Genomic DNA, 24,942 nt, shown 5'->3' with positions numbered 1-24,942 from the left:
TGCTTGGTTTCACACTCACTGCCTCCCATGTACAGCTCACATTAATTTTGAATAATCTTGGTTAGTCAAGATTTTTAAATAACCAATAAAACACCAAGGTCAATAATGATTCATGACTCTCAACTGTTTAAAATAGCAAATTCACCATATCTCAGAAAATATCACTTTGATTGGTATTGGTTCCTAGTATTAATATTTTGTACGTCTTTAGTGCACAGCACACACTTCATGTTTCCTGCCCTCACATTCCACACTCAGCAGGTCTTTCTCTCTCCTCAAGTGATCCTCAGGCTGACTTCCCAATTGATTCCAATGTATGTTTTAACTTTTACTTATGTATTTTAAGAAAAAATAAAATGCATAATAAGCATTTACTCATTCTCAACAGTACAGCAAAGAGGAATTCAAACCACAACAAAGAAAGAGACCCACTGAAAGATTTTATAATCAAGGATGAGAACAGTACCTTCGGCATATTTGATAAAGCAGTGTACTGCTCCTCTCTCAGGATCCTGATGATAAATGTGGCTTTAAACGCTGGTTCGTCAAAACAAGGAAAAGCAGATCTTGCTGCCAGGGGTTCAAACTGAGTTGCTGCAAAGTATCTAAAAAAATGCAAATTCATCCAGTAGTTACTAAGCACCTAGTGAATATCAGTCTTTTTTACCTAGAACCTAAGTCTACCATCAACAACTTCTGGATTTATTAACCACCTTTACCTCTTAGATGACACCGGTAATTTTCCCTTACTACAAGCAATGCCAATACACATTTGGCATTTACATATATTCTGATTTTCCAGTCAATAAGAAATCTGCCCCTAAATTACTTTACCTGCTTGTTTAAATATATATTTTTATTACACCCCAGAGGGTGAAAAAGTACAAAAACTTCTCTAGTAACTGACCAAAATTAAAAGTGGGATAAAGACAAAAAAATTGCTCTGAATTATAGCTTTCAGGCATCTTCAAAGGTATAAATAACCTTCTAAACTTTTGTTTTCCATCCAGATATATATTCTTGTGAGGTGCTCATTTTATCTAAGTAAGTTAATGAATTTATAAATTTTTTTTAACAACAGAGTTTCACAAATTTATTTTAAAATTGTAAAATATAGGATTTTTAATGCTCTATTTCTTAATTTTAAGGAACCATCTCCCATTTTTCTAACATTTTTTTCCACAAGTCAATCCAGACCATAACAAATGACCATACCAAACATCACCTTACTCTGCCACATAACACTTTTCCTCCCATTATATAGTAGCAGGCACAAGGGACTCCAAAGGCAATAACCTGGTTGGAAGATATGACAAAGGATTTGTCTTAAAGGTTTGTTTGCCTACTAAAAATGTTGTTTTTATGTATATTCTGTAATTCTTAGAGATGAGAGAGGTTATGGAAGAAGTAACGCCAAGCAGCCCAAGCTACCACTGCAATTATAAATTTGCTTCTAATGTCAGATCTCATGAAGAGTCGTCATACCATTTAGTTTTCAAGTATTACATAAAGAGAAAAAGTACTTATCTAAATAGAACCACAGATCTTGCTTTTGTCTCTCCATTTAAAAATTCAAAAAACCTCCTCAAAATATTCTTCTCTATTTTCTCAATATACCAATATACATTAGCCAAATGGCATCCGTAATTACATATTGGTTTACAAAGAAATATGAGCGAGTGCTCCAACTGCACTAGGCAGACCTAACGAGGCTTTGTGCACACAAGAGAATTAACATTATTGTTACTTAAGAGTATGCAGTACGCATTGCATCTTTCCGGCGATTTAAACTACATGCTATGAATACTGAGATTAAAGTGTAAAATATATGGTCTAAATTGGGAGCTGAACGCTTTATGTTTTGAGTCACTCTTTTTAAAAACCCAGTATCTCCTAGATTAAAAAAGTTTTTTCTGTCAGAAATTCAAAATAGCCGGTGGCATTAAAAATAATAAGTCAGAAAAGATTAAAGATACTAAAAATGACTTATGTAAGCATAAAACACCTTCACACCCTCTTTATCTCACTAAGCACCTCCTAAAAGTTCCACACATTAGAAAAATAGGTCTTAGAAAATAATCCATCCTCTTTTTCACTCTGCTTCTCAAAGAGCTCTTGTAAGGTGACAGAAAACTGGATTCATCTTATAAGATACAAAAAACTTAAAATAACATAAGCTTTTGTAATGGAGATTGTAACAGACAAAATCTTTACCTATTCCCCTCCATCTGCATACCCCTACCCCCACCAGGATACGTAATATATATTCAAGGTTTTGATAAGAGAGAAGTACATTCTTCCAAACCACCATTCTGCTCTTTCACATATAACATCTTAAAATTTAAAGAATTGCAATTAATGTCTCTGGTGTGGTCAAGGAAGTCCACATTGCAGAAGTTGTCACAGAGCAAAGAAACAGAATCATTTAAGAGAACTACATACTTTTTCTTATTGCTTTCATCTGTGTAGGAGGTACCATAAAACCCATAGTAAGAACTCGACATATTTGCTGAATACTCTATCTTCAAGGTATAATTGTGCCCTTCAAGAAGGGCTTCAGGGGCAACGATGGCAATTTGTTCATGAAATGGATATTCCAGAACCTCAACTTGTTTTTCTTGGCTTGAAACTGCTGACATAAAGGTCACTCTTGAAATATTTTGGCCCGTGCTGTGAAGAATGATATTCCATGTGGCCTGAAGAGCCTGAAGTGAAATTGTCACAGAACCCCTAAATGTCATTGAGGTTAGGTTTGGGTGTAGATTAAGTTCATAGCGAAGTGGCATAATGGCAGTGGGAAGCCTGAATTGTGCCCAAGGAAATAACTTCCCATTTCTTGCAAATGGCTGAATTAGTTCCATTGACTGATTTTTCTTATGGCAGCCTTCTTTGGTAAAGGTACATCTGGGCAGCAGGTAAATGACCATGATTACAGAAATGGCAACCAGAATGACAAAAGCACAGACCACCATGGTTCTCGCTGAAGGTACTGAACAAGTCCCATCTGGGCTCTGCCTGTAGCCAGTTGCACTGGTCCGAAGGCCTGAACTTCTGTTCATAAAGGACATGCCCAGCAGCTTGGCAGATGACTCACAATCCTCTTCATCCTCATCCATCTCATGCTCACCAAGACCCCGCACCAGCAGTCGTGAACCCCGGGGCTCATATTCCACCTCGTCAGGTTCTAGAGGATGTAAACAAGGCTCTTTGGCTAAATCCACCACATCTGGTTCTTCCTCAAACATGCTGTTTTCAATCATATTCCTAGGGAGCGGAAGCCGATCTAAAAAACCAAAACATAAGGATAAGGCACAGAGTTAGGAAGACAAACTCATAATGAAATGTCTACTAGTGAGACCACAATTAATAGAAGAATTTTTTATCACTAAGATTTACTTTCATCTCAGAGCTACTGAACTAAATAAAGATGCTGTAATTTTTCTTGTATCCATTAAAAACTCAGGCATAAATAAATATGTATACTACACCCATGAAACAAGAAAGCTAAATAAATGGGCTAGTATTAAGCAAAAAGTAAGAGGTTAAACAATAAGTTCCTTAATACGCTCTGGCCCAGCAGCCTGGACCCTTGTCCTGGGCTTTAGAGAGCCCTGCTTTGGCTGCCTCTGGCTGTGCCCGTGCCCGTCGTTGGGGGTGGAGTCAGTAAGATCAAAGAGATGTGCCCAGCAATGGTCCGTGTCCCACTGCTGGTTCTACCAGAACCAGATTTAGAAGAATTTCTGCTTTCAGGGCCTCTGTGGGTCTCCCCGCTAAGTCCCATTCTCACTAAGGAGGATCACAAACCAGTAAGCCCTTTATAGCCTTAAACAATGGCTAAGCCACAGGCTGAGTTATTCTTTCCCCTAGAAGAGGGATGTTCCTGTTCCACAGCAAACTGAAAGTACATAGAAATTACATAGAAAATTTCCATAGTTAAGAAATACTAAAAATAAGACAAATGAACTGTGAAAATCAGGTACAATCCAATCTGCTTTTTCATGCTTCCAGAACATCCAGTAGCACAACAGAAACCCCTCTCTGATAACCATATTACTTATATACACCACGAGTATAAGCAGATCTTGGGGCTGGGTAGTAGCGGGAGCTTTTATAAACTACAAAAACCACACTCCGTAACTTGCTAAGAGTTGCTGAGAATAAAAGACTCAAAAAGTAAGATGGGCCAATAACCACACATAGATCAGTAACTCCTAGAATCAGATCACTCAATGGTCTTTATTTAAAGAGTCATATTTTTAGATTTAATGTAGCTCAAAAGTCTGATAACTGAAATCCCCACTTACCTTTCCCTACAAGGTACTTCATACATGTCACTTCTAACTCTTACAATAATTCCGTAAAGTGGAAAGTATTGTAGCTATTTCAGGTGACAGAAAAAGAAACAGAAAGAGGGGCTAATTTATCTTCATAAAGTCACAATTATTTAGTCACAAAATTGAGAATGGAGCTCAGTTCTAAAAATCTGTTATCAAATTTCAGATTCTTTCCATTGTTATGTTGCATCCCCCTACTCAACTAATTCAATACAGGATCAGGGCTTGCATCTAAATTACTTATTTTTTTTGTACTTGGCAATGAAGTTGCTAAGGGTATTATTTCTCCACCAGCAGAGCAAAACTGATATAAAATTACTTAATGTTTTGTTCAACAGAAATGCCACTTCTGTTATGCCACAAGCAATAACAGAAATGCTTGTTATGCAACATTAAGTAACTAAATAGTGGTAACTCAATCCATGAAACAAAGTATCAATAAATATGAAGATAAAATTTATAGTCTTGCTACTCAAAATGTGATATGGGGACCAGAGCATCTTTAACACATTGCAGCTTCTTGGAAGTGTGCACTCTCAAGTCCCTTCCATACACTTGAATTTTAACAAATCCTCCAGTGATTTATGTTCCCCTAAGTTTGAGAAGCACTGCTTTCAGCCTTCTCTAGCTACACACTGGACACTCCATTCCTGCAGGTACTCCCACCATCCCAAACTGCCTTCTATTCTGAGAACAAGCCAGGCTGCTATTTCACATTATCCCCCACATGCCTTCTTTCCTACACCTGCACTGTCATCATTTCTCCCTTCCATCCCTGTCTACCTGGTGAGCATCCGTTATTCTGTGACTCAGCTTAACTTGCTACAATGCAAATTAAGAAAAGGGGGGGTGGGCTGCGATGGGAGTAAAAGATAGAAAACTGTACTTGAACAACAATTAAATTTTTAAAAATTTAAAAAAGAAAAGGCATTTATTTTTTTTCTTTATTAACTTTCAAAAATACATTTTCTTTCACTTTATCTCAACCTTTTTTGATTTAGGGAGCACAGACACCCCAATTAGGCTATTTTCCTACCTCCTCTCCATCCTGAATTTCATTAAAGCTATGCTAGTTTAAAGTTTTCTTTGAATAAAACTTTTAATTACTCTCCAGGTGTGGGTTTAGCGAGTTGCCATTTCTCCATCTGCTGTGAGTGATCTGGAAATGGAAGAAGGGTGCTGGTTACACATCCTGCTTTGGGAATTTAGTCTCCTAAACCTCTTACAGTGCCCCGACCTCTTGTGACAAAGTTTTGTTTTGTTTTTATAGTTAATTGTGTTTAGCAGTTATTTACTTAATTAACTGAGCAAACATTACTGTAATTGAACTTAAAAATTAAACTCTTAATGAATATTTAATGTTTAGAAATTTGCTGTGTGTGGTAGTTGTTTAGTACCTGGCAATGCTGTCAATTAGTTGTTTAGTTTGCTTTTTCATTTAAAAATGTCTACAAGACCTTCTATGACTTTTTAAAAATCTCATATGGGAAAATTATGTTCTCTAAGGCATTGGCCCATGTGCTTTGTTCTGTGTCAGACCTGATATGGACAATAATGGGGTCTGGGCACTACGGTTTTATTTAATAAATTTCTAAACTAACTCTAGGCATGATTCAGCTTAATATTTATTTAGAACATTTCCATCTCTGAATTAATCTACCCCTCTAGAACTTCATTTTTGTGTTTTTAGATTCCTAAGTCACTCCCTGTTGAAAGCCAAGGGGTAAACCACAATCTGAACATTTTAGCATATCTTGTCTGCAATTCATTAACTTTACATCTTTGACAAGGGCTTAGTCAGATGCCTATCAAAATCCAGATAACTTTTATTATTTATCACCCTGTCAGATTAATATGTATGTAGAATTTTAATCTTTCATAAATGAAACACATCAACCCATCTACTATATTTTACTGCACATTAGATACAAATGTGTGTATGTGTGCTCCATCACATGAAGTTAAATATATCAAGCCAGGGAAAATCACTTTTATTACAGGCAGCCCATGGAGACTGTACTTCAAGTCTATTGAAGAAAATGTCACTTTGGATTGTTAAGTCAGTGTACTTCAGTTTCAGCACCAAGTTGTAATGTGACACATGACTACCCCTTGCTCACATAGGATTTATTCATATTGAAAGAAGAGATCCTAAAGGATCAGGAGATTTTCTAAAACCCCTTAAATCCACATATACAAACTAAATATAAGCCAAAAGCAAAGAATGTCCTAGTTAAAATATTTCAGTTTCAAATAACAGGCCCGTGTAGTTAAAATCTGAGAAAAACTGCAGACCCTTCTTTTCACCAGACACCATGAACCGGTGCCCCTCAGTTTGCCACCTGAGGCAAGATACACGTCTAAAACTAGTGTTTGAAAACGACTATAGAAATTTCACAGTATTTTATGTCTATTGAATTTAAAAGGGCACTTATATTTTGCATGTCTTTTTTTCATTTCAGTTTTCCAATGATCCATTTTTATATTCCTACATTTCTGTAACATATTATAATTAAAAAAACAAAAACAATAAACCTTAATTCTTCATCTCAGACAATATGAGAAGCAATGGGTTGGATTGTCACAATAATGGCAATCCAGGTCGATATAAAGTTCTCAACTGTCACAGCAGCAGAAGTAAAAAGGAGGGAATGATTACAAGTCATGTTAGAGAAGAAAAATATCTAGAAATGATGTGATGCCGGCGTGGGCTGGATGAGCCTGTAGGGTGGAGAGACACAGGAAGTGTTGAGGCAAGTCTACATGAATTCTCTCAACAATTCTGGCTTGGAGAACTAAAAGGAGGAATGCCATTCATTGAGATTGAGAATATAGGTCTTCATGTTATCACTCTTGTTTTACTTTGGGAGGGGATAGTGAGAATGGAGTTACGAGATGGTGTTTAGTGTGGGACATGACTTATTTAATACCTGTCAGATAGCCAGGTGAAGATATTTAATTAATAGCATATTATAAAATTAACAGCCTAACTTTAGACAGAGGTTAAAATTGTGGCTCTTCCATTGGCTGCTTGATCTGAAACAGGCTATCAAACATGCCTTAGTTAGTTTCAACTTCCTCACCAATAAATGTGGAAAACATTACTATTTTGTAGAACTGTTATAAGGATTATATTATGTGGGTCCAAAAACGGATATGGGTGAAAGATTCAGATTTTGGAATTTTCATGTAATTCCAAATTCAAATTATCTGATAATTAAAATCATGCAGGTGAGTGTGACAATATGGGAGATAAAAGTCAGAAAGCATCAGCATTAAAAAAGTGTGCAGAGGAAGAGGGGCAGCAAAGAAGAATAAGCAAAATGTACTAGAGAGAGAAAAATCAGGGACAGAGGCATCCCAGAAAACAAAAGTAGGTTTTCAAGAAGGAGGATGTGGTCAGCATTTAATGTCTTAGAATTTTCAACTGGTGCACCACAAGACTTTTTAAAACATGCAACACCTGACTAAGTCAGGGGCACTGACCTCATTTTCCTTAGATTGTCAAATTTAAAAAATGACGACAGCCAACAAAACGACAGTCATCCAGTGTGAATGACTAAAAATTATGCCTATTTTATCCTAGCAGATAAACAGAAAATGTGTGTTTTGGTGTGCTACACAATGTTAGTAATTAGTTTATGTGTACCATGAGAGGAAAACCGTTGAAAATCTCTGACTTAGGAAGGTCAAGTAAATGAAGCCTAAAGAGACCACTGGATTTGACAACTAGGGAACCAGTGACTTTTATGAGGCACATTCAATGGAGTAAAGAGAACAGAAGCCTGACTTGAATGGCCCGAAAAAAGAATGGAAAGAAAGAAGGGAAGGCAAGGGCTACAGACTGTCCCTTGAAAGTACATAGTTTTGTGTCAAGAGAAAAGCAAAAGATCAAACTGGAAGAAAACATGGCACAGCAAAGAGTTAAATCCATTTTTTTTGTCCGTGTTTAAGATGAGAACAACTTAAGCACGATTTATGTGAAGAAGGAAAACAACAACAAAACATGGAGGTGAAGAAGTAGACCAGAGGAAATGCTGTATCTATCAGAGGGATACTGAGACGTCACAAGAACTCCACGGAGAGACGAACCTTTATGGGATCTAGGCACGCTCTTCCTCCAAGCCTCGAAGAACAGGAGGTGAAGATAGAAAAGCATGTATTCAAATAGAAAGCTGAGGGTGTAAACAGCAGATGGCTTCCATGTTCTCTGAGACAGAGGAAGCAAGGCTGTCTACCCAGAGCCAAAGGCAGTTTTTGGGGGAGGCACAGGTGACTTGAAGAGAAAAATAAGAACAGATGCTATGGGAGAGAACCAGGGAAGGGTGGACCAAGGACAGAGCATGGCTGAGAAGTTTGGTAATAAGCCCAGTGGAGTATGTCATGCCACCAGTCTCCATAAATGTTTTTAGCAGGGTTTACCAGCCCAGGTCTAAAAGAAGAGAAAGAGTGTTATGAATATTTTATCACAATTAAAATAAATAAATAAATGAAACCAATTTTTAAAGTAGAGAAAGAAGATGGTGGATCCAGGATTAAATACAGGGAGGATGTGATGAAAACAAGAGGAAAATGCATAGAGGGTGCTACAAGAGAGTGAGTGATTAGCTAAAGAGTTCAATGTTAATAAGATGACAAAAAGTAGAGCTTTGGCAAACATGGGAAACAACTCGAATTAAAAGGAACAAACTTCCCACAGACATTAATCCTGTCAGACTACCACCACATTTTTGTGAGAAAATTAAATGGAGTATATTTCCAGATCAACAAACCAAACATTTTAAAAGAATAGGCTTAATCAAAATTAGGCTTGTTGGGCAGATACAAGATTTACTGTATTCAATTAGGTAACACAGAAACAAACTTAGGCTCTAAAAATAAAAGATTATTCTTCTGAGGCCTCTATGACACATTTATATAGAGCTAAAAACTCCAAGCCTAAAACAGTACTTAAATCTACATTATTTCCAGATAGAAACTTCATTAAATTTCTGGAATGATGGCTAATTATCAAATAAAGTAATCCTCTCCCATAAAAAAAGATTTTATTTTAAAGATGTTTAAGCTTAAAAAGGACTAGAATTTAGAACAAAACAAGTGACTTTTTGAACAGCTCTAATCTGACAAAAAATTTTCTACCCATTCCCAACCCCAATGCTCATGTAAAGTCACCAGAATCTGAAGGGCGGTCATTAGAGAGCACAAGTTTTGAAGATGTCCTGAGTGGGCCCTTTCCCTGGTGTATCGTATTTCCTTAAATCTCAATGTATAAGCAGTGTCAGAAAACACACAGGAAGTTTTGCATGCATTCCTGCTTTCAGCCCTAAAGTATAGTGCTTCTTCACAAACTGCATTTATTTTCCAGTTGATAGGCCTATGATATAACCCAGGATGCAAGATCCAAGATGATCTTTGTGTCTTCTGCTCCCCTCTCCTCCCATGTGAAGAGAAAAGAGTAAAGTAAATGGATGACTGGGGTCAGAGGCAGGAATATCCGACAGAAATGACTCAGTTCATGAGCACCATGATCTCTCTGTACCTTCTTTACTTATGAGAGACTAAGATCGATTTTTCCCTTTTATGAAACCACTGCAATTCACTTCAATGCATATAAAGTGCTGTGGGAGACCTGCACTTCCAATATGACAAAGTAACAGGTACCAAACTTTTTGTCCTCTTGTAAACAACTATTAAAATGATATAACTATTTTGAGGTACTGGATAACACACAGGACAAGAATGTGACCTCTGAGAGAAGGAGAAGGTGAGCTCACATTTCCTCATGGTTCTCTGCCTAAGGACAATTTCCTAATTGTAGTACAGTGAGCTGGACTGCAACTGAGCAGGGCTGGTAGGCAGAGTCAGGGCACCAGAGAGGAGGAAACGGTGCAGAGGGGGACCATAAAAGTTTGTACAAGGGCTTCTTGAGGGTCCTTAACCAATGCTGGACTACATGAGACATACAAAAGGGTGGCTGTCATAAGGTTTGTATAGAATAGAAATACTAGAAGTCAAGAAGCATGGGGATATATTGCCAATGTAACCCAGTCTGAACATAGACAACTCATTAGCACTCTAGGCATCAACTTGAAACAATAGAAAGGCTTCGCTTCAGGAGCAAAAGAACGTCTAAGAACAGATTACTTTAGACCCACGCTTACAAAGTCTAAAACCAAGCTCTAATAAAATTCATACAGGATAGAGAATTTGGAGGATGGGACTTGCTATGTTAAAGGGGCCTGAGAAAAAAATCCTTGTGCCTTCCACAGATCTGCCCTAGCAAAATATAAAAACAAGCTTACACAGGGTGATCAGCCAGGAACTAAACTGCCTACTAAAATGACAGTGAACACCCTACAAAGAAATTTTTTCTTAAATTGAGCATCTCAAAAACTGATCATCAACACTGTCCAATACATAATAAAAATTAAGACATTAGATGAAACAGAAAAAGGTGATACACAGGGAAAAACTAAGTCATTAGAAACAGGATTTAAGTTGACCTAGATATTGCATTTAGTGACATTTCAGAGCAGCTATTTTATATATATATATATATATATATATATATATATATATATATATATATATATATAAAAGAATAAAGAAAAATGTGTTTAAACAACAACTAAAGAGAATATGTGAACAGATGGGAATCTTAGATAAGAAACTAAAATGACAAAAAAAAACCTAAGGGAAGAAAAAAATTGAAATTCTAGGACTGAAAGTTTCAATAAGTAAAAATTTTTAAAAATCACTGAATAGACTTAGTAGGTTGGAAACACCAGAAGACCCTGAGAACGTGACAGATCACTGGCAAATACCAATTTTAGAAACAAACAGGAAAACGGTGGGGATGGAGATGCCACAGGAGTAAGTGAAACCCTTATGCCATGGAAATGCTGTTTTTGTTTCAGAAAAAGTTCCCTCTTCCCTATCCCACCTCTTTATTTAAACTTTAGAATGTTTTATCTAACCTTTTCTCAATGCAATTCATCATATTAAAAATGAGAGAATTTTCTAATTAAGTTTACTAGAAACCAATTTTAGAGGGGAATAAGGTTTCAAAACTTAACATCTGTATCTCTTAAGTCTTAGACAATTTATTCTGCCTACTTTAAAATGAGGTTTGTACTTAAAATTAAATCTTGTTTGGATGACTAAGGGACATGCTAGGTTGTATTAACATGAGAATTCCTCACAGAGGGATAAACCTGAAATGTTATATTCGAAGACAGAAATATGTCATAATTCAACAGAAGGAAGCATGAACTTGAAGTGTGGAAATCATGTGGCTAAAAAAATAAAGATGAGAATTAATGAGTCATCTACTGATAACAGAAAACTAGTTTTTTGACTTTACCTCAGAGCAGGGCAGAAGACGAAGACTTGGAAAAAAAGAACAAATTAGTATAAGCTCTTGAAGAGATAGCTGAAAAGTAAAGTTGGCAGAAGTGATTGAGACACAGAAATGTTTTTCTATCTTGTTAGTTAAGTCTGCATTTCTCAGACTCTCTAAACTATTTCTATGAATATTGGAAAATTTTCCTGATTTAAGTTCTCAATAAACCATCTGTTTACACAGCTAACTTCCTAAGTATGATACAGTGCTAGGCATCCCACAACTTCATTTATGAGAAATCAATACTACACCGTCGATACAACAAACAAATGTCCATACCTAAGAACCTCATGTGTAAGAGTGTTAGGCATTTGCAGATTGGAAAATAAATTATTATGGCCTCTGAGAATATACTAGACTAGGTACCCTGGCTGACCTTCTTGCTAAAAATAAAAATGTAGAATAACTAATATTTTTAATTGTTTTAATGCACTGATGTTCTTGAAAACAACTAAGGAATACTCATGGATCAAAAATGAAGTGAATGCAGGAACCCTGAGGGGTAAGGCAGAGGCTGAAGTCAACATTCACCCTGAGGGCAAATGAAGCTTCAGTTTTTATGCCTTTGAGAGCAACCGGAGGTGGAGAGGGGGCAGATGACAAAGCCCAACCTGCCCAAGATGGGGAATCTAATAGGGAACAAAATTCAGATCTGTACAGTCTGTATAAAAGGCTCACCTGAAAATAAAGAATACAGAAAAAGTCAAAGAAGCAGGATACAAAAAGATTTATCAAGCAGAAAACAATCAAGACAAATTAGTGGCATAGCTATATAAATATCTAGGGAAACTATACTTCACCATGGAAAGTATTACTAGACATAAGAGATTAACATTTGTTACAAACAAGTACAGGATATAAAGGTAAGAGGAAAGTGAATTAACACCCGCTTTCAGAAAAAAAGCTGGTACCATCTATTAAAATATTAGGATATAAAATATACATTTGCTTCTGCCCCACATACCCTGTCTTTCATAACCCTTTCACCTTTCTTGCTTGTGACTTCAAGACATGAGTTTATTGAAATTAAAATTTCAGGAAGCAAGGGGATCCAAGATGGTGGAGGACTAAGTTAAAGCTACACTATCCTCCTCCCAAACAATCTGAAATTGTAGAGATTATAACTAAATTGCAGAGAGATCATCTTGAATAGCCAACTGAACACTAGCTGGAGAGAAGACTTATAGCCACGGACAGACAGAAGAAACAGCTTCACCACAATGAGACTCGTAGGGAGTGTGGAGGAGTTTTGAGAGGGCTGGCTGGGCTCCCATGGGTGGCAGCTAAAGTGCTGGAGGAATATTTCAGTAACAAGGTGGGGAGCTTTCCACTAAGAAATAAAGGGTCTAAAACCCAGGCTGGGCTCCCCAGCTTACAGCACCAGAGCTGGAAAAGAACCCAGATAACATCCAGCTGTGGAAAGCAGCAGGGGTTCCCTCTGCCAGGGACAGACACCTGGAGACACAGACTCCTTTAAAGGGGAAACACATAAAATTTCATTTGCTGCCACTTATCTTGGGCAATGGCAAGGGGTTGGGGCCAGAGTTGACTTGAGACACTTGAGAAGAGACTGGGGTTGGTGGCTTTGGGGAGAGAATTCAGAGAATTCAGAGCAGCTGCCAGGATTCTGGTGCTGAATGATTTCACCTTCTTGCTCAGGAAGACCTTTTGTTCCAATTTCCATCAGCCTAAGGGGAAGTAGTAGCCCTGCCCACAGGAATTACTCTGCCCTAGCCTGTGATGCTTAGGCCTGATTGCTAAATACAGAGTGACTAGATCAGAGCTGAAGCAGACAGCCATAGACTGTGGATCCCAGATAGTCTCAAACAAGCTGTCTAAGGCCAGACTGGAACACCATCTGACATCACCAGAGGAAGGAAGATCCAGAAAGTAAAAACAGTGGTAAATACTAGATGTTACCAAGATGAAATCCAACGTGGTCTTCATGATTACAGGTATTTTCTTTCCTGCGTAACTTTTTAGTGTTCATTTCTTTATTTTTTTATTTTAATTGTTGTTCAAGTAAAGTTTTCTGCCCTTTATCCCCATCTTAGCCCACCCCTCAGCCCTCCCCACCTCCCTCCCATCCCCAGCCTGCCTTGTTATTGTTCCTGTGTCCTTTATACTAGTTCCTTCAAACCCTTCCCACCTTCCCCTAAAATTCCCTCCTGTCTCCCCTCTGGTTATTGTCAGCCTATTCTCAATTTCAGTGTCTGGTTATATTTTGCCTTTTTGTTTGTTTTTGTTGATTAGATTCCTATTAAAGGTGAAATCATATGGTATTTGTCTTTCACCACCTGGCTTATTTTGCTTAGCATAATGCTTTCCAGTTCCATCCATGCTGCTGCAGAGAATAGGAGCTATTTCTTTCTTTCTGCTGCATAGAATTCCATTGTGTAAATGTACCATAGAGTTTTGATCCATTCATTTACTGATGGGCACCTAGGTATATATGCTCCCCACATAGGAGCATCCAAATACATAAAGAAAATCTTGGAGGACTTCAAGAAAGATATTGACAGCAACACAATTATAGGAGGGGATTTTAACACCCCACTGTAAAAAATAGACATCTTCCAAAAAAAATATCAACAAAGATATTGTGGCATGAACAATGCCCTAGATGAAATGGAATTAACTGATATATAGAAAGCCTTTCATCTCAAAGAAACTAAATACACATTCTTTTGGAATACACATGGAACATTTTCAAAGACAGACCACAGGACAGGACACAAAACAAGCCTCAACAAATTCAAGAAAATTGAAATCATACCAAGCATTTTTTCCAACCACAAGGTACTGAAACTAGAAACCAACCCCAAGGAAAAAAAACCCCAAAACACTCAAAATCATGGAGATTGAATAGCATATTATTTTATGTTCATTTCTTGTCTTTCAAAAGAAAGGGAAGAGAGAAAAGCCTAAGAGATTGCTAGAGGAAAGGAAAGTAATTTTGAGATGACAGGAGGAGAAGGAATAATAAGAGTGAGGATTGAAAACCAGGCTAAGAGCCCTGGCTGGTGTAGCTCAGTGGACTGAGCTCAGGCCTGCGAACCAAAGGATTGCGGTTTGATTCCCAGTTGGGGCACATACCTGGGTTGCAGGCCAGTTTCCAGCAGGGGACACACGAGAGGCAACCATACACTGATATTTCTCTCCCTCTCTCCTTCCCTTCCCCTCTAAAGATAAATAAATAAAATCTTAAAAAAAAAAAAAGAAAGAAAGAAAAGAAAACCAGGCTAAGAAAGGGAAAAATTTAAATTTGAGACAAAAAGAAGAAAGGGCTAGAGGAAGGCAAAATGGAGTAAGAGAGGGGAATGGTAATATTTGAGATTTAAAATACCAAAAGAGTGAAGATCTAGAGATAAAATTGAGGGACTGCAACAACAACTATCTGCAATCAAGGATCAGAGATTGATCTCTTAAAGAGAGATCAGAGGTTGATCAGAGACTAAACCCTAGTCTCTTAAAAGAGACTGCTTTAAGAAAAAAAAACATATTTTAAGATTGGGAAAAAATGTGAGATGACCAATGACAAGAAAAATGGATTTGAGGGCTGGAGGTAGGAGAAATACAAAGAATGGAGAATGGAAACAATTCTTTCATCATAGCAGGAGAGAATACAAAATTTAAAACAAAAATAAGAATAGGAAAGAAGAAGGTTAAATGGGGAAAGTGAAGAGGGGGCAAGATATGATATTTGAAATAAACTATAATATAAAAGCTAGTGCCCTAATAGGCACAAACTTGAAAGACAAGAAATGAACATAAAATAATATGCTATTCAATGAAGGGAAAAGAAAAGAAAAAGCTTTTCTTTTTCCCTTGCATCCCATCTCAAACAATATTAATTTTTACTCATTTGTTATTGATGGTGCCCTGGTGGATATTTTTTCTAATTTGGTTTCTCTTCCATTTATTTATTTATTTTCCTTTGTTTCTCTCTCACTATATATATATATATTTTTTAAATTTCTGTACACTTCCTTTCTCTTGCTCCATTCCACCTTCTTCCCTTCCTATTTTACTTATGATGTAAAATTTACTTTCTCTCTTTGCCCTGTCTCAATTCCCTACTATTATTGCTCCTTCCTCTACCCTCTCGAAATCATTTTTCTTTTAGTCACATCATATTCATTTTTCCTTTCTTATAATAGTCTTAATTTCTTCACACCCTTATTAATAGTGCTCACCTGCTGTTCATGTTATGATTGTGGGTGGGGATTATTTTTGAAGGAGTGGGTTTGTTTCCTGGGCTGTGGGGTTATGTTCTGGCAGTACCTGCACAGCAGCACATAAGATGTGGTGGGTGGAGTGACAGTCAGAAAGCAGGAGGGAAGGACCCACCAAAGAATGGCCCAGCAACAATCAAAACTCAGTTACGCCCACAGAGCCACCATAAAGGGCATAAGGGCCATCTCAAGAGCATCAAGTTCAGGAGATCAAGGAAACTGCACCACTGAATCACACAAGTCTCCTACCACAGAAGGTCATAGCATGAAGACAGGGTGTCGAAGCACATCAATCTAAGAAGAGAAATAAACAAGAAGAGTCACCAAAAATGAGGAGATAATGAAACATCCCCCAATCAAAAGAATAGAAGGAGTCACAAGAAAGAGTGTTAAATGAAATAGAGGAAAGTAAACTATCAGACATTGAGTTCAAAATGGCTATAAGGAAGCTCAATGAGCTAAGTGAGAACTACAAAGAACTACATGGAAGCTACAAGGAACTTACTGTGAACTAAATCAGCATGAAAAAGGACATAGAAACTGACAATAAAAGCCAGGAATAAATGAAGAAAACAATTTCTGAAATGAAGAACACACTAGAAAGAACTAAAAGCAGGCTAGATAAGGCAGAGGATTAAATCAACAAGCTGGAACACAAGAAAAAAAAATTCCCAGACAGAGCCACAAAAACAAAAAGGACTCAAAAAAAAAAAAAGAAAGTGCTTAAGGGGACTGTTGGACAATATGAAAGTAATATCCATATCATAGGAATTGCAGAAGGAGGAGAAGACCTGACAAGGCTATCAGCTGATTACTCAACAGAAACACTACAAGCCAGAAGAGAATGGCAAGAAATATTCCAAGTAATGAAAAGCAAAGGCCTGTAGCCAATACTACTCTACCTAGAAAGGCTCTCATTTAAAATGGAAGGTGAAATAAGGAGCTTCCCAGACCAAAAAAAAAAAAAAAAAAAAAAAAAAAAAGGCTGAAAGAACACATCTCCACTAAACCAGCACTGCAATAGATGCTAAAGAGACTGCTTTAAGAAATTTTTTAAAAAGAGAAAGAGATTGAGACAGAGAGATAAAAACCCACAGGGTCAAAGGGGGGGGGAAAGGCAATGAATAAATATCTAGCAATAAAAACCTTGGATCTAAATGGAATAAATGCTCCAGTCAAGAAAAATAGGGTAGATGAATGGATAAGAAAACATAACCTGCATATATGCTGTCTACAAGAGACCTATCTCAGAAAAAAAGATCTACATAGACTGAAAGTAAAGGGATGGGAAAAAATATCCCAAGCAAACAGAAATGAATAAAAGGTGGGGTAGCAATGCTTATACCAGACAAAATAGATTTCAAAACAAAGACAATAATAAAATACAAAGAAAGACACCATATAATACTTAAGAGAACAATCCATCAAAAAGATATAACCTTCGAAAACATATGCACCCAACAGAGGAGCACCCAAATATATAGGGAAAATCTTGGAGGACTTCAAGAAAGATATCAGTAGCAACACAGTCATTGTAGGGAATTTTAACACCCCTTTGTCAACAATGGATAGATCTTCCAAGCAAAGCATCTACAAGGATACTGTGGCACTGAATAATGGTCTAGATCAAATGGATTTAATCCCTATATACAGAAACTTTTATCCCAAAGAAGCAAAATATACATTCTTTTCAAATACACATGGGACATTTTCAAAGATTGACCATGTAGTAAGTCACAAAACAAGCCTCAACAAATTCAAGAAAATTGAAATAATATCAAGCATCTTCTCAGATCACAATGGCTTGAAACTAGTAACCAACCTCAAGGAAAAAACTCAAAAACATTCAAATTCATGGATATTGAACAACATGCTATTAAATAACAAATGGGTTAACAGTGAGATCAAAGGAGAAATCAGATATTAAAATCCTCCACAAAATATTGGCAAACCAGATCCAGCAGCAAAAAAGATCAAACACCATGATGAGATGGGATTTATCTAAGGGATCCAAGGATGGTATAACATTCACAAATCAATAAACATAATGTACCAAATAAGCAAAATGAAATACAAATATTACATGATCATATCAATAGATGCTGGAAAAGCATTTGATAAAGTACAGCACCTGTTTATGATAAAAACACTACTCAGCAAAGTCAGAATAGAGGAAGCACACCTCAACACAGTAACAGCCATATACAAGAAATCTAAAGCCAACATCATACTCAATGAGCAAAACTACAAGTTTTCCCCCAAAGGTCAGGAACAAGACAAGGATGTCTGCTTTCATCACGTTTATTCAACATAGTATTGGAAGTTCTAGCCACAGTTATGAGACATGAAAAAGAAATAAAAGGTATCCAAATTGAAAATAAGAAAGTAAAACTGTAATTATTTGCAGATGACATGATTAGTGTACATAGAAAACTATAGATAGCACCAAAAACTACTCTACCTAATAGGTGAATTTGTGGAAATAGTAGGATACAAAGTCAATATTCAGAAATCAAAGGAATCTTTGCATGCCAGCAATGAAATATCAGAAAGAGAAACTAGGCAAAAAATCAATTTACTATAGCAACAAGAAAAATAAAGAACCTAGGAATAAAGTTAACTAAGGAGGTAAAAGACCTGTACTCAAAAAACTACAGAACACTGAAGAAATTCAGAAAGACACAAATATATAGAATCATATACCCTGTTTATGGATTAGAAAAATTAACATCATTAAAGTGTCCACACTACCCAAAGCAATTTGTAGGGGATTGACTGTGGGAGCTGGTGGGCAGGGCAGGAGGTGGTAGGGGAGAGCAAGGGGGTAAAATTGGGACAACTGTAATAGAACAATAAGAAAAGAGAAAAAGGATTATAGAAAAATGAACACAGCATCAGGGATTTGTGGGACAATATCAGATGTCTACCACATACATAAGATAAAGCCCTGGCTGGTGTAGCTCAGTGGATTGAGCGCGGGCTATGAACCAAAAGGTCACTGGTCCAATTCCCAGTCAGAGCACATGCCTGGGTCGCAGGCCAGGTTCCCAGTAGGGGCCACATGAGAGGCAACCACACATTGATGTTTCTCTCTTTCTCCTTCCTTTCCCCTCTCTCTAAAAATAAATAAATAAATAACTTAAAAAATAAGATAAAGAAATAAGTTGAAATTTTATTAAGTTTGACAAAAACACTATCAGATCAAAAAAACTCATCAAAGTTCAAAAACAATAAATATAAAGAAAATCATACCTAGCTACAACGTGCTCAAACTACTAAAGACCAAAGGTAAAGAGAAAATCTTTAAAGAACCTGAGGACAATGTTATATAAAAGAGAAAAATAAATGGAAAAGCACTAGCTTCTCATCACAACTAGGTCTAAAAGATGACAGACAACATTTCTGAGGTGATGGGAGAAAAAAAGGTTATCAAGTCAGAATTTTATATCCGGGGAAATTACCTTTAAAAAAAAAAGATAAGGACATTTTTAAACAAATGAAAGCTGACAGAATTCATGTCAAGCAGATGAGCACTATAGAAAATGGTGAAGGAGGTTCTTGAGACTGGAGAAGAATGACACCAGACAAAAATTCAGAACTTCAGGGAGTAAAGAATATTAGAAATGATGAATAACTTGTTAAAAATAAAAGTTTATGTTCTTTATTCTTCTTAAAACATCCTTAAAAGACTACAAAACTGCCTCCTTAAAGCAACAATAACATGTTAGCTGCATTTAACATATAAAAATAAAAATATATTAACAACAAGAACAGAGAGTACAGAGGGTGAATAAGGGGAATTATATTAATATAATATAATTATATTTGTAAATTGAGAAAGAAAAATTAGAAGTAAAAAGTGAGAAGGGTCAAGTGTAAAATGTGAAGTGGTACAATACTGATTATGAACAAATTTTAATAAGTTAAAATTTTATGATTGGTTATATAATTTAATCATAAGTTTTATATCATTAGTTGTATAATAATTAATAAAAAAGTAATTTAAAAGATGTATAACTGAGAAGCCAATAGAAGAATTAAAATGAAATATTCAAAAATGCCCAAAAAATCCAAAAATAAGCATTAATCGAGAAACAGAGAATAAAAACTAAAGGGACAGATGAAATAATGGCAAAATGACAGGCTTAAATCCAGCCACATAAATAATTACATTAACTAAGTAGATAAAGTATTCCAACTGAAGGGTGGAGCTTGTCATATTAGATTAAAAAAAGCAAAACTCTACCATACACTGTCTTTAAGAGATACATTTTAAATTTAAATGTACAAATAGGTTAACAAAGTAAAATAAAATTTTATAATGATAAAAGAAGAAATTCATCAGAATATAACACCAATCTTAAGTATGTACCTAATAACAGAGCTTCAAACAGGAAATGATAAAACTCACAAGAAAAACAGAAACATATCCAACCATAATTAAAGATTTTATTATCTTTCTCTTCATAATTGATAGTACAAGTAGACAACAAATAAGTACAGCCATAGAATACCTGAACAACACTATCAACCAACTTGGCCTAACTAATATTTATAGAACATTCACCAAACAACTGCACGATACATATAAAACACTCACTAATATGGATTATATTTTGAGCTATAATATAAATCTCAATAAATTTCAAAAGTCTAAACTAATTTTTTTAGAGACTATGTCTCTGACCACAATGGAAACAATGAAAAGACCAATAATAGTAAATTATCTAAATATACAGATATTTAAAAATAGAAAATAAACTTCTAAATAATTCATGATCAAAAAGTAAACCATGAGGGATTTAGAAAATATTTAAAATAAATAATAATAAAAATACAACATATCAAAATTTGAGAGAAATTTACTGCTTCGAGTGTACATATTAGAAAAAGTTTTAAGATCAGTGATAGAAGTTTCCACCCTAAAAATCTAGATAAGAATAGCAAATTAAACCTAAGTAAATAGAAGAAATAATAAAGAATGAAACAGAAATTAATGAACCTGAGAAACGACAGAAAATTAACAAAGCAAAAAAAGCTGCAGGAGGCCAGGAAAGCAATGTCATTGACTCTAAATCATATTCTAGAAACTGGCCTAAAAATCCACAATATCAAGTTTTGGCAGACCCCCAAGACCAATCGTTCATGTTGCCTCAAAAATCTAGTTAGGTTCATTAAAGAGACAAATCAAAATTCAATCCTGGGCTATAGAGATCCTCTTTAACAAGCCCAACAGTCTTACATCTGTCCCTCTTTCAAGAATATCTGACAAACACAAAATCACCTAGCTAGTGATAATGATAGTGCCACTCAAATTTATAAAATGCATATGTTCTCTCCCTACTCAATCCTGGGTTGGCCCAACTGTTTTTTTTTTCCTGTAAGACAGTTCTAGTAGAGCTTAGTTGTCTTTATCTTCATCGGAAACAATTTTGTTAGATTGTAGTGTGACAGTTGTTATATCAGTATGTATTAAAAATTGATTTTTTCTGTAGCCATTTTAATATTGAAGATGGAAGAAAATAAGCAACATTTTCAGCATATTATGCTTTATTATTTCAAGAAAGGTAAAAATGTAGCTGAAACACACAAAAATATTTGTGCTGTATATGGAGAAGGTGCTGTGACTCATCGAATGTGTCAAAAGTGGTTTGCAAAGTCTTGTGCTGGAGATATCTCGGTGGATAACACTCCATGGTCAGATAGACCAAGTGGAGTTGACAGCAATCAAATCGAGACGTTGAGAACAATCAGTGTTGTACCACATGGGAGAATGCCAACATACTCAAAATAGCCAAATCAATAAACTTACTGGTCAAAATGAAAAAATGTGCCTTTTATTTCATGGGATAAAAATACAAACTTTTTGGCTAACCCATAAAAACCTAAGGAAAAATATTTTTATAAATCTAAGTTTTTAAAATCAGTTAGAAAGAGTTCTTTGAAACCTCTTACAATCTCTTCAAAAGTAAGAAAGTACTTTTAAACCCTGGCCAGTGGCTCAGTTGGTTGGAACATCATCCTGTACACCAAAAGGCTGTGGGTTCAATTCCCAGTCAGGGAATATACCTAGGTTTCCATTTCAATCCCTGGTTGGGAAGCAAGCAATCAATGTTTCTCTCTCACATGGATGTGTTTCTCTCTCTCCCCCTGCCCTTCTCTCTCCCTTCTTCTCTCTCTAAAATCAATAAACAAATCATCATGTGAGTATTTTTAAAAAGTATTTTGGTCAAAAAACTGTATTTAAATCATCTATTTCTGCCTCATTTGGGCCATTTGATTTAAAGCACCTACTTCATTTAGGATAATCACAACTCTGAGGCTCATTCTGTCAAATACAACCCTACTGCCCAATCAGGTTTTAATTGTTCAGGTTACAATTATGGGACCCATTCTCCACAGCTAGCACGTTTGTTCTAAACCTCTGTGACCCAATGACCAAACCTACATATAAACTAACTAAATCAGTCCTTGGTTCTAAGCCCCATTTCCCCAGATCCTCCAGGGGTGCACAGCCATGCACAGTGCTTGCTCTACCTCTGGCCAGTGTGAGGCCACACGCAGACTGCAAACTCCTCCGTTTCTCTCAAGCCTGCGTGGCTGCTGTGTCCACTTCATCACTGCACCTTTATCCCACCATCTTCACTCATCTCAGCCCAAAGGGTTGTCTGTTCTCCCTCTTTATTATATCAACCCAATGTAATGTTTTGAAATCCCCACTTCCTTTCACCTTTTAAAAAACAATTCAACTGTTTTTGGAAAAAGGCTACTACTACGACCCCTTCCCCTCTTCTCCCCTAAACATTAAGATGCCTAACTATTGTGTTAGTGTGAAAAGGTTAGAAGGACTGTAATAAAGAAATGCTTAAATGGGCCCTGAAAAAAAATAACCCAGTGAGACTTCCACAGATATTACTTCCTCCCTATGGTAAATCTTTGGACAATCTGGACAATCTAGAAAAAGCGAGATTTACAGTAAACTTGACATTATCTAGTCATTATTCTAAAGTAATGCTGCCAAGTTGGAAAATTATCCAGTACAGGCTTGCTTCTCTGTAGCTACCTTCCGTAGAGTTGTGTTTATAATTAGATTGTGCAGTGTTAATTATGCTGACTGCCCTGCTGATGTCCTACAGAAACTGCTGGGAGAGATCAGAACAATCATTCCCAAATTATGAGTCACCGCTTTCCACACTACACACCAGTGGCAGCCTCTCAAACCTGGAAAATGAAATTGTTCATACTACATGCTTACACAGGCTTCCGCACTTAGGGTGAAATACTGAGTTGTAAAAGTTGCTTCATATACTTTTTTAGAATAAGGGTACATTTCAATACTGGTAACTTTTTGCTTATTAAAGAATTACGAGTTGAAGGAGAGAGGCTTTAGAAACTTTTCAAGACCTAGTTTACCGAATAGGGAAAGGAATTTCTGCACGAGTAAACTAGAGTGATAAGTTTTGCTTCACACTGGAATTAGATAATTCCTCCAGGCCACAGCTCTTGTGCCATTCCTTTGTATCCTTAGTGCCCAGCAAGGAAGAAACCTGCAATAAATGTTGAAAAGGTGAAAGGAGCAATACCCCAATACATGAAAATGAAGTATTAATTAATGAAAATGTTCTCCATGTCTGCTCATAAGCTTTCCGAGGGCTGAACCCAGGTTTACTGAGGCTTGTAATAAGATAGAATTAGTACGCTAAGAGGTTTCCAAGTTCCTTCCAACACCTGCTGTAGGGCAGGGCTTAGTAGTTACTTCAGTGATTATGGGCTCTGAGTCACTCCATTCCATTGCTCCTGGACAGTGATTCTTCAGACATTGTAATACATTTCCTCTTCTTTTCTCAAACTCAGTATATAATTCAAATCCATTATGGTTTAGGAGGCATAACGTGTAGTAAATAGAAACCTGGAGATTCTAATTCTGGCTCTACCATTTAAGTACATGTTGGAACCTCAGTTTTCTCACTGGTAAATGGGGATGATGACTGCTCTGTCTGCTTAGATTATCATCATCAAATAAGTGGGTCACTACACTTTGCAAACTATGAGATGCTACATTAATAAATAACTTATTGTTAATATATTAAGTAATTAGGGTAGAAATTTCAAAATCATATGCAAATAAACACACCTTTTGCTTCTCAGCCAAGCACACTAGTATTACTCTTTAAGATCCATCAGTACAATTTCCCCCCTCACAACTTTTAAAAAGAGGATTTCTAAATGTTGCTCACAGCACTTATCAGTAGATAAATGCATGAATTAAGAAGAGTCTAGCCCTGGCTGGTGTGGCTCAGTGGCCTGAGTGCTGGACTACGAAAATGCAGGGTCGCCAGTTTGATTCCAAGTCAGGGCACGTGCCTGGGTTGCAGGTTTGGTCCCCCAGTTGGAGGCACGAGAGGAACAACCAATCAATGTTTCTCTCATGCATCAATGTTTCTGTCCCACTCCTTTTCCCTCCCTTCCCCTCTCTCTAAAATTTAAATAAAATCTTTAAAAAAAGAAAGAAAAGAGTCCAGACACCTCATTTTGTCTTCTGTGCCATAAATACCAAGTGATAAAACATGGGCAACAACTCTGGCCTCTTGATGTCTTTGAGAATCAGCATAAGCAGTGTCCACAGAGGACTGCAGCCAGTGTGGAATAGGGTAACTTCAGATAATTCTGTTTCACAGAAATTTTAATATTTTAAGGTTTTACATTTTAAGTCATTGGACTTTTAACACCTTTGTCAAATGGCTGCTTTGACTGTGAAGACACTACAACTCTTAACAAAATAAACCTAGGGATTAAGTGTATCTATAAAGGCTATGTTCACTTGCTTTAATTGCATTTACACAATAAAACATAACAAGTGACAGCTATAATTTGGACGAAGGCAATTTAAATGTACAGAACACTTAATATTTTCTGGTTGAAACAACCTAAAGGACGGTATGACACAGGCATTGACTGTACTTTACCAAAC

General features: G+C 36.4%; 1 protein-coding gene across 3 annotated transcripts in view; it reads right to left on the bottom strand.

Annotated features, from left to right (window-relative positions):
- The window catches only part of LNPEP (leucyl and cystinyl aminopeptidase), a 98,916-nt gene that overhangs the window by 48,453 nt on the left and 25,521 nt on the right, over positions 1–24,942 (bottom strand). For all 3 annotated transcript variants that reach the window (XM_037153822.2, XM_037153820.2, XM_037153821.2), the window contains exons 2-3: positions 2,443–3,283; positions 467–605 (exon numbers count right to left, since the gene is read on the bottom strand). In XM_037153822.2, coding sequence (XP_037009717.2) covers positions 467–605; positions 2,443–3,260 — 957 coding nt within the window. In that variant the 5' untranslated portion in view covers positions 3,261–3,283. The remainder of the gene's footprint in view (positions 1–466; positions 606–2,442; positions 3,284–24,942) is intronic.

This window comes from Artibeus jamaicensis, unplaced genomic scaffold, assembly GCF_021234435.1.
Source record: "Artibeus jamaicensis isolate MK-2021 breed Jamaican fruit bat unplaced genomic scaffold, CSHL_Jam_final contig_3214, whole genome shotgun sequence".
Classification (NCBI taxonomy): Eukaryota; Metazoa; Chordata; class Mammalia; order Chiroptera; family Phyllostomidae; genus Artibeus; species Artibeus jamaicensis.
This window is presented reverse-complemented; position numbering and strand designations above follow the sequence as displayed.